Source organism: Cebus imitator, unplaced genomic scaffold (genome assembly GCF_001604975.1).
Source record: "Cebus imitator isolate Cc_AM_T3 unplaced genomic scaffold, Cebus_imitator-1.0 Scaffold21, whole genome shotgun sequence".
Taxonomy (NCBI): Eukaryota; Metazoa; Chordata; class Mammalia; order Primates; family Cebidae; genus Cebus; species Cebus imitator.
Window position 1 is genome coordinate 8,121,227 of NW_016107336.1, and position 10,753 is coordinate 8,131,979.

A 10,753-nucleotide genomic window follows, 5' to 3' on the forward strand; every position below is an offset into this window, starting at 1 on the left:
TTTTTTTTAAGATGGAGTCTAGCTCTGTCGCCCAGACTGGAGTGCAGTGATGAGATCTCGGCTAACTGCAACCTCCGCCTCCCGGGTTCAAGCGATTCTCCTGCGTTCAAGCGATTCTCCCGCCTCAGCCTCCCGAGTAGCTGGGACTACGCCACACCAGGCTAATTTTTTGTATTTTTAGTAGAGTCGGGGTTTCACCATGTTGGCCAAGCTGGTCTCGAACTCATGACCTCGTGATCCACCTGCCTCAGCCTCCCAAAGTGCTGGGATTACAGGCATGAGCCACTGCACCTGGCTGAGGTTTTTGGGGTTTTTTTTTTGTTTCGTTTTTCAAACTTTAGAAAAGTAATAAGGTAATTGGGTGCATTTACAGCAATATGTGACATGTGGCCCTGAGTCTGGGGCTGCACTGTAATGAGACAAATTACTGTTTCTGCAAGAACACATAGATTTTCCTGCTCAGAGGGATAATGAAGACCACATTGCTTCCATGCCCATTCAGGTCAGCTTTTACTGCCAAATGATTTTTGAATTTACTCTTGCTTTTCAGAGCATTTAGGGAATCTAAGATTGCAGAGAAAGGATTGGTAGACTTGGTTTTAGTCCCCTGGGATCTTGTCTGGGAGATCACTGCAGAAACCAGAGTTTTAGAATCTCGCGTGCAGCTAGCTCCTCGATTGCTAAGGCATGAACTTTGCATTGGAATCCTGTCTTAATGTGTCTGGGGAGGTACAAAGTGACCTATGACCATTTTTAGTACGCAGCAGCAATCACCGCTGGTTCCTGCTAGCGCCTCCAGGCTCCTGCGCTACAATATTATGACAGCATTTATTCAGGGAGGCGTGGGTGGGTTTTCCAACAAATCTGATTTAAGCTAAAAGTTCAAAGCAGTAAAATATGCCTTCCTCATAGCACTAAGCGCTAGGGCTTACACACATGCGTCTCCTGAGGATTCGTCCTCTGTAGCGCATCCCTGCTGACCTCACTGCAGGCCCTGTGAGCTCCACAGGGCAGGGATGTTTGCTTCCTTTTACCAGTAAAAGTAAAAGCAGCTACTTTTTTTTCTTTTTTTTTTTTTTTTGGAGATAGAGTCTTGCTTTATCACCTAAGCTGGAGTACAGTGGTGCAATCTCGGCTCACTATACCCTCTGCCTCTCAAGTTCAAGTAATTTTCCTGCTTCAGCCTCCCGAGCAGCTAAGATTACAGGTGCCCACCACCACACCCGGCTCATTTTTGTATTTTTTAGTAAAGATGGGGTTTCATGTTGGCCAGGCTGGTCTCAAATGCCTGATCTCAGGTAATCTGCCCGCCTTGGCCTCCCAAAATGCTGGGATTGCAGGCATGGGCCACCACGCCTGGCCAGCAGTTACTATTTCTTAAGTACATACTATGTGCCAAATGTCATGCTGGGTCCTTCACATTTTACATCATTTCATTTAATCCTTACACTCTGCAAAGACAGAATGCGTTATTTCCATTTTGCAGATGAAGAAACTGGGGCACTGAGGATGCTTGAGAGCCAGGAGTGGGCCGCAGGTCCTCTAATGCCACACAGCTGTGAACCTTGGCATCTGTTTGGCTCCCGGTATACACAGATATTCCAGTTTCTCTTGCCCTCGGAAGTAGCCGTTTCTGCTGTGCCATCTTCAGCAGGACGTGCCAGCCCAGATGCTGGGTCTTGGCAGTCTTTTCAGCATAGCAGCTCTAAAAAGCGCCACTTCTTATTGTAAATCTTCCAAAAGACCCTTCCACTAATGACGGTGCCGGAACAGAGCACGTGACTTATTAGCAAGGGCTGAGGGTCAGAAAATGGGACCTTCCTGTTGGCTCTGTCTCCAGCCAGCCTGCCTGAACCTGCAGGCCGAAGTCCCTGCTGTCACCTGGTGGGATCATGTTGTTATCACCAAGATCCACTGAGTCTTCTGACTAACTCCCATTAACCCGTCAATCCAAATGGCTTAGGCGGAAGGGCTCAGTCAAGTTCTAAGTGAGTGCCTCTGGCCTCTAGTTGATACAATCATTAAACAAGAATAAGAAAAGTAAATTACTGTGTATACTTTACACAGCTCTTTAACAATATGGTCTCCTTGGTGATGGGTGAGACGTGTATAATTTTTTCCATTTTGTAAATTGAGTACAATCTTGGGAGGCCAAGGCAGGAGGATCACTTGAGCCCAGGGCTTCAAGACCAGCCTGGGCAACATAGCAAGACGTGTCTCTAGTAAAAATCAAAATTAGCTGGGTGTGGTGGGCCTTAGCCTATAATCCCAGCTCCTTGGCATGCTGTGGTGAGAGGGCTGCTGAGCCCGGGAGGTGGAGACTGCAGGGGGCCATGATTGTGCCACTGGACTACACAGCCTGAGAGACAAAGCAAGACTCTTTCTTTTAAAAAAGGAAGAAAAAAGCCCAGGCACAGTGGCTCCGGCTTGTAATCCCAGCACTGTGGGAGGCCGAGCCAGACAGATCACTTGAGGTCAGGAGTTTAAGACCAAGTTGACCAACATGGCAAAAACCCATCTCTACTAAAAATACGGTTGGGCATAGTGGTGGGCACCTGTAATCCCAGTTACTCAGGAGGCTGAGGCACGAGAATCACTTGAACCCAGGAGGCAGAACTTGCAGTGAACCAAGGTCATGCTACTGCAGTCAGCCTGGGCGACCCAGTGAGATTCTGTCTCAAAAAAAAAAAAAAAAGAAAGTAAAGGACTCTGATAGAAAAGATGTGTACAAGGCTGATTGTAATAAGCAGAGGGATATTTAAATAAATGCTAAAAAGAGAGGCGGGTGCAGCTCCAGGGGAGTCATCCTTCCCAGCTGTTCACTTACGTTTTCCGAGGTTTGCGTATGCCAGATGGTGAACCTGGGTAGCTGTGTCTTTCCACTCTGAAGGATGCAATCGCAGATGCCTGCAAATCTTGCCTTCTGAGCTGTCTGAATAGATGTCGCGCCAGGGACAGCAACTGCTCACTTTCCCCAGTATCCATTTTCTTCTGCAGTAATAGGAGTTTCAGTGGCGACTTGGCCACTCTGCCGCGAGGCGGGCCCTAGGACTGAGTTCCCGCTGAGGGGACGTTAGTGGCAGTGCTGTGTGAAGCTTCATGACCCAAAAGTAGGGCTGCTGCTTTTCTCCTCCACCTCCTCCCCTTTCTATCGGCTGGGACTCCACTTTGGCAGTGGGACACCTCCTGGGCCATGTGGAGAACGGTGAGACCCTAGAGATGGCTGAGGATTGTAGAGGATGGAGCCTGTGCCCCGTCACCCTGAGGCTGCCAGACCAGCTGTGACTGCCTACGCCTTTGATAGGAGTAAACTCCCTTTCCTAGGCCACCCTCTTGGGTCACATCACCACACCCAACTTTACTGTGTATTATCTCAGGGCTTCTTTCCATTATCTTGAGACCTGAGATTTCTCTTAATATGTCCTCAAGTACTAGGCATAACTGGGTAAAAGTAAGCCAGTATTTGAGAAAAAAAGAACATTTTTATACCAAGGAGGGATTGATTTTCAGAAGAGTAGACTTCTCTCTCTCTCCTCCCTTCCTCCAAAAAAAGAAGTTGAAAATCTTCTCTTTTTTTGAGATGGAGTCTCACTCTGTCGCCCAGGCTGGAGTGCAGTGGTGTTATCTCAGCTCACTGCAACCTCCACCTCCCAGGTTCAAGTGATTCTCAAGCCTCGGCCTCCCGAGTAGCTGGGATTACAGGTGCCCGCCACCATGCCTGGCTAACTTTTGTATTTTTAGTAGAGATGGGGTTTCACCACATTGGCCAGGCTGGTCTTGAACTCCTGACCTCTCAGGTGATCTGCCTGCCTTGGCCTCCCAAAGTGCTGGGATTACAGGCATGAGCCACTGCACCCGGCAGAGATCTTAAGTTACTATACTGTCCTTGTAGCTCTCTTTCACCATGGTCCAGGGAACTGGCATTTCAGTTGGAGGAGCTATAAATAAGGGTTTTCAGCTTGAAGTCTCTGATCCAGGGCCTATTTCTCTATAGCAACAAGACCTCATGTTTCTATGAAGCTGAGTGACATTCTAGAGCCCTCTAAAGCTTCATGTATCCCTCCTCCACTTCTATAGCCACCCAGATTCCTTTTTTTAACATTTATTTATTTACTTATTTATTTATGAGAAGGAATTTCGCTCTTGTCACCCAGGCCAGAGTGCAATGGTGCAATCTCTGCTCACTGCAACCTCCGCCTCCTGGGCTCAAGCAATCCTCCTGCCTCAGCCTCCTAAGTAGCTGGGATTACAGGCACCTGCCACCACAACCAGCTAATTTTTTGCATTTTTAATAGAGATGAGGTTTCACCATGTTGGGCAGGCTGGTCTCAAATTCCTGACCTCAGGTGATCCACCCGCCTCAGCTTCCCAAAGTGCTGGGATTACAGGCGTGAGCCACCGCGCCCGGCCGTCTTTCTTTATGACGATCCCAGGTTCTTTGCTCTCCTCTTCTCTTTCGTCTTTCCACCTGTTTTCACCACAGTTCCTCCAACCCAGGCATTCTGGACGTGTTCACTCTTGGTAGTATTAAACAAGACGAGGGAAGTCACAAAGTTAGGCACTGTGAGTCAGTGTAAATGGAGGCCTGTAGTAATCTGGCAGGGACCTGGTGTGGGGGGTGCACAGCGGAAGAATGTCCCTGCCTTCTCCTCACGTCTCTACCAACCCTCTTCCCCTTCCCCATTTCTATCCAAGGGAAATAGCAGTTTGTTTCTTTAGAGTTCAGAAAAGTGGGTCATACTTACTGAGAGATGTCATATCATGTTCCGAGGTCCTAGACTCAGAGAGTTGTCTTTTTCCCACCTCTTCTCTGGCCCCCTCATCCACATGGGTTCATGCACAAGGCCCAGGACATCCGGACCGTTCTGGCCATGTTGAGCTTTCTCTGAATTCTCTTTCATGCCTTCTCATTCTTCCTTTGTAGGAAGAACTAGACATGTATGAGAGCCCTCAAACGCATGCTCAAAGATGTTCATTGCAGTAGCATTTGTAATCCTGGAAATGCCCATCAATAGGGGAAAAGTTAAATTATGAAGTATTCGTGGTGAGACAAGACATGAAATTAGTCTGTTTGGACTGCTGTGTAAAGACGCCTTTGGTATCTTTTTTGTGTGTGTGAGGCAGGGTCTCACTCTGTCACCCAGGCTAGGGTACAATGGCATGACCATAGTTCACTGCAGCATCAAACTCCTGGGCCCAAGTGATCCTCCCACCTCAACCTCCGAAGTAGCTGGGACTACAGGTACACACTGCCATACCCAGCTAATTTTTTTTTTTTTTTAAGAGACAGGGTCTTGTCTGGTCATGGTGGCTCACACCTGTAATCCCAGTACTTTGGGAGGCCAAGGCGGGTGGATCACCTGAGGTCAGGAATTTGAAACCAGCTTGGCCAACATGATGAAACCCCGTCTCTATTTAAAAAAAATTGGAAAAAAAAAAAAAAGAGAGACACAGGGTCTCACTATGTTGCCCCATCTGGTCTCAAGTGATACTCCTGACTCAGCCTCCCAAAGTGCTGGGATTGTAGCATGAGCCACTGCCCCTGGCCTATATATGTTTTTAAATGAAAAAAAGAAAGCAAGTAACATAACTCTGTGATTCCATTTCTATCAAAATACTTGCCTGTGCTCTAGAAGAAGGGGTTGAGGTGGAGTAGGAGACACCAACTTTTTATTCCAGATTGTTCTGTCCAGGGTAGATTTTCTTAGGTTATCATTAACGTGTTTTTTAAAAAAAGCATTTTAATATTTTTAAAGTAAATACATGGCTAATTTATTAAAGAAAAATAAGTTTAACGTCCACTGATACAAAATGAAAACTAAAGGCTCTTGTACCTCAAAGGTAACTACATTTAATGATTTTTCCCTTTTTTTAAGACTGAGTTGCTCTTCCCACCCAGGCTGGAGTGCAATGGCATGATCTCGGCTCACTGCAACCTCCACCTCCCGGGTTGAAGTGATTCTTCTGCCTCAGCCTCCTGGGTAGCTGGGATTACAGGTGCCTGCCACCATGCTGGGGTATTTTTGTATTTTCAGTAGAGATGGGTTTTCGCCGTGTTGGCTAGGCTGGTCTCGAACTCCCGAGCTCATGATCCACCCGCCTCAGCCTCCCAGATTGGGGAATTACAGGCGTGAGCCACTGCACCCGGCCGATTTTTACATTTTTTAAAAGATGGGAGATCCTTTACTGTACTAAATGTACATAACTCTATATTCTTTTTTTTTTTGAGACGGAATTTCGCTCTTGTTACCCAGGCTGGAGTACAATGGCGCGATCTCGGCTCACCGGAACCTCCGTCTCCTGGGTTCAAGCAATTCTCCTGCCTCAGCCTCCCGAGTAGCTGGGACTACAGGCATGCACTACCATGCCCAGCTAATTTTTGTATTTTTCATTGAGATGGGGTTTCAGTATGTTGGCCAGGATGGTCTCGATCTCGACCTTGGAATCTACCCGCCTCGACCTCCCAAAGTTCTGGAATTACAGGCGTGAGCCACCGCGCCCCGCCACGTAACTCTATATTCTAAGAGGTGATATGGGGGAAAAAACACCAGTAACTGCTTGTTTGTTAATGCACAGATATGTCTCTAGACCAAAAAGTAAACACAAACACAACCAACAATACTAGTGAGTCATTCAGTGAGGCCAGGGCTGCTTAGCGGACAGCCTGACCCTGGGTCTGACTGTGATGAAACCCTTATCTTAAAGGTTAAGTGCCCTGACCCGGGGACAATGTGAGCACAGGTGGAGGTGGTGACAGGGACATACAACCTCTGCCACAGTGCTAGAGCCTGCGGTGGGAAACTTCCATGCACCTTTTTCTCTGAGAAGAAGATTGCTTCCTCCCTTTCCCCTCCCTCTTCCTCTGTCTCTAAGTTACGGAAGCAAAGATGTTAGACCACAGGGGGCCCGCTCCTGGAGAGGCCTCCCCCTTCCTCCCCCGTTGGTGGCTGCTCTGGTTTCACTTCACCCCCACCCCTCTCTGTTCAGGCAGGACCCAGCTTTGCGTGGTTTCCTAAGCACGCTTCAGAGTGTGGTTTCTTAGAGTTTAGACATAATTGAAAACCAAACACATACGGGGACTTACAAATCTTCTCTAAAAATAGGAAAAAATAAGATGAAGCCGGGGTGACATTAGTTCCCAAAGGGCTGTCATAGTGTCTATAACCGCCTTTTTAAGAACTTGCAGTTATGATGCAGGCGCTCACTTAAATATCCCTCCCTGTTTGGAACAGGGGTTGAGGGAGTCAGCTGGGTCTGTTTTGGGGGACACTCAATTGCACCTCTATGTCAGGGACACATGCAAGGGCCACACTGCTGCTGAGGGCCGGGGGCTGAGGCCGACCCCACTGTGTGGCCGTCCCCGCTGCCTGCCGCCCTCAGACAGTGTCTGCCAGCTCAGCTGACATCTGGATGAGACGAGGTTCAGGGGCAAACCAAAGCAGCACAATGACTGAAGGGGTGGCATGCAGTCTTGGTGTCTTGCAGGGGCAGGGGGCAGCATCTGGTACAGGATGCTGTAAAACCCTCTCCTTGGCTGGGCACGGTGACTCACGCCTGTAATCCCAGCACTTTGGGAGGCTGAGGCAGGTGGATCACCTGAGGTCGGGAGTTGGAGACCAGCCTGACCAACATGGAGAAATCCTGTCTCTACTAAAAATACAAAAATTAGCTGGGTGTGGTGACACATGCCTGTAGTCCCAGCTACTCGGGAGGCTGAGGCAGGGGAATCACTTGAACCCAGGAGGCGGAGGTTGCAGTGAGCTGAGATCGTGCCATTGCACCCCAGCCTGGGTGACAAGAATGAAACTCTGTCTCAAAAAACAAACACTCTCCTTCACACTTGCTGCTTCCCAAGGTCCTGAGAGCTGCATTCCCACAGCCTTGTCCCCCACCCTCCCACAGGTGTCCCCTTGGGCCCCTCACCACACCAGAGGTGCAGCTCTGGTCACTTGAAGTCCGGAAGTACAGACCCCGCCCCCAAGCACTCTGCCCTTCTGTCCCCCCAGGGCCTGTGCTTTAACAGCAGTGCCTTCGTCCTGTACCTCTCTGCTGCTGTTGTCGACGCATCTTCCGTCTCCCCTGAGAGGGACAGCCACAACTTCAACAGCTGGGCGGCCTCCTCGGTGAGTAGCCGTCCATCCCCACACCATCCTCCTCTTCCCTCTCCAAGGCTCGCCTGGGATTGGGAGGACACAGTCAGCTGCGGGAAAAAGCAGCACTGGCAGCCGTGACATTGGCAGTTGGCTTATTGGTTTGAAAATATCTCAAACTGGCAGGGGCAGGGGGCCCTCCTGGCCTGAAGTGGGAAAGGCTGGGAGACCGCTTGAGTCAAAGCCGAAGGACTGCAACGAGATAAGGATGCAAGGGAGAAAAACTGTTTCCAGCACGCTAAGAACCATTCTACTGCCTACAATTTATTAAGTGCGGGAAGGTTGAAGAAAATGAACAGAATATGATTCTATTTAGTTTTTAAAGTGAAAACGTGTTTATGCATTGAGAATGTGTAGAAAAATATATACCAGTAAGGGTCTGTCTAGAGACAGGGATTGGGAAATGAGGGGAGTAGGACATGGAACTTCTACTTTTTTTTTTTTTTTTTAAGAAAAGGAGTCTTCCTCCATCACCCAGGCTAGAGTGCAGTGACGTAATTACAGCTCACTGCAACCTGGAACTCCTGGGCTCCAGCTGTCCTCCTGCCTCAGCCTCCCGAATAGCTGGGACTAGAACCCTGTGCCACCATGCCTGGCTAATGTTTTACCTGTTGTGTGTTTTTTTTTTTTTTTTTTACTTTGTTGTTTGTTGTTGTTGTTTTGTTTTCTTGAGATGGAGCTGTGCTCTTGTCACCCAGGCTGGAGTACAATGGTGCAATCTCCAGTCACTGCAACCTCCCCCTCCTGGGTTCAAGCAATTCTCCAGCCTCAACCTCCCAAGTAGCTGGGATTACAGATGCTCACCGCCATGTCCAGCCTTTTGTATTTTTAGTAGAGATGGGAGTTTCACCACATTGGACAGGCTGGTCTCGAACTCCTGACTTCAAGTGATCTACCCGCCTCAGGGGAAGAGTGGGAGGCAATTAGACAGAAATGCCAAAATGATTTTGTCAAAGCTGATTGATGGTACATGAGGGTTCATTATATTCTTTACTTTTATTTCTATTTGAAGATGTCTATTTAAAAGTAGAGTGGTCAGGCACAGTGGCATATGTCTGTAATCCCAGCACTTTGGGAGGCCAAGGCAGGCAGAGTGGGTCACCTGAGGTCAGGAGTTCGAGACCAGCCTGCTTAACAATGGTGAAACCCTGTCTCTACTAAAAGTACAAAAAAATTGGCTGGGTGTGGTGGTGGGCACTGTAATCCCAGCTACTCAGGGGGCTGAGGCAGGAGAATTGCTTCAACCTGGGAGGCGGAGGTTGCAGTGAGCTGAGATTGCACCATTGCACTCCAGCCTGGGCAACAAGCATGAAATTCCATCTCAAAAACAAAAAAAAGTAGAGCACATAGAATGACCATGACATTAAAAATCACAAGCTCTGTCAAGACTGGGCCCAAGTTAACACATAGCAAGAATGGACTAGAACTGGATGGAGGCTGCCCCATTAATTAAGAAGGGCCAGCATTTTCCTGCTCCCTGTTCACACCACACACACCATGTGGGCTCACTGCTTACTCCTGCCCACTTGACTCATTTCTGTGAACTGACACTGTAGCCATCCGAGGTTGAACCCTGACCTAGATTGCCTGTGCTGAATTAGAAATGATACACTTCTCTCAGATGCACTGCCGCTATATTTACTCCTACGTGAGCTCCCTGAGGTTATCTGAGCAAAACGACAGGCTTTCAGATGTTCCCCAAAATCAAAACAGCATTGCCAGAAATCATTTGAGAAGAATAGTAGTTGAGTCAATAAAGTAGTTTTAGATGGCAGAGCCTGGTGTCAAGAGAAGGTGGTGAGCTCATGATTCAATGCAGGTGAAATGATCACTTTTGCTAATTGGGATGGACCCTAAACCCCACTTCTATTATGTTTTGTGTTTTCTCCAGTTCTTTGCCTTCCTGGTCACCATCTGCTACGCTGGAAATACGTATTTCAGTTTTATAGCATGGAGATCCAGGACCGTGCAGTGATTTATCATTTTGATAATTAAACGGAAAAAAAAAAGAATCCCACTGTAAAAACAGCTGAAGGTATAATGTATATTCATAGAGAATTGTATTTAACTAATGTTTTTTATATACTTAAATTTGCTCACAAATTGTGGTTTGTTGCAATTAAACTGGATACTTATTTGCAAAGTGTTGTAGCTTATACTGAACTCTTAAGTATCTTATTAATGTCTTCATAGATCCTATTTTCTTAGACAATGTTTAAATAGATAAATTGCTAATATTGAGAATGTGTCAAGTTTGTAAACCTAACTTTTAAGATGCCAGAATCTTTTTGGATTAAATATTGCAAAATCCCAATTAATGTTGTGCTTGACTAGAAAAAGGAGAGAGAGCTGCTGGTGAAGCCGGAGGCTAGGCCGTCGAGGCTGGGGAGCCTCCCTCTTCACAGGACTGCACAGGTATGATACTGTCAGGAGACACTTAACCATAGTCCCAGGACAAAGAGGCAGGTGAGTCCTCTCCCCAAGTCTGGGATCATCGATCAGTGTCCATGATTTTCATATGCTGACAGGTAGGCCCAGAAAGCGTCTATTCAGACCTGGCCTTGGACATCACTGATAAGCTCATGGGAAGTTATGCTACTAAG

The 10,753-nt window shown here is 47.7% G+C and overlaps 1 protein-coding gene across 2 annotated transcripts in view; it reads left to right on the forward strand.

Annotated features, from left to right (window-relative positions):
- CMTM8 (CKLF like MARVEL transmembrane domain containing 8) overlaps nt 1-10,464 on the forward strand; it is a 128,612-nt gene extending 118,148 nt beyond the window's left edge. Inside the window, exons 3-4 of one of the 2 annotated variants that reach the window (XM_017521678.2) lie at nt 8,007-8,123; nt 10,042-10,464. In XM_017521678.2, the coding sequence (XP_017377167.1) occupies nt 8,007-8,123; nt 10,042-10,125 (201 nt within the window). In that variant the 3' untranslated portion in view covers nt 10,126-10,464. Of the gene's footprint in view, nt 1-8,006; nt 8,124-8,276; nt 8,545-10,041 lie in introns of those variants that run through there. The other variant, XM_017521679.2, reaches the window with a different exon arrangement.
- The last annotated feature ends 289 nt before the right edge of the window (nt 10,465-10,753 follow it).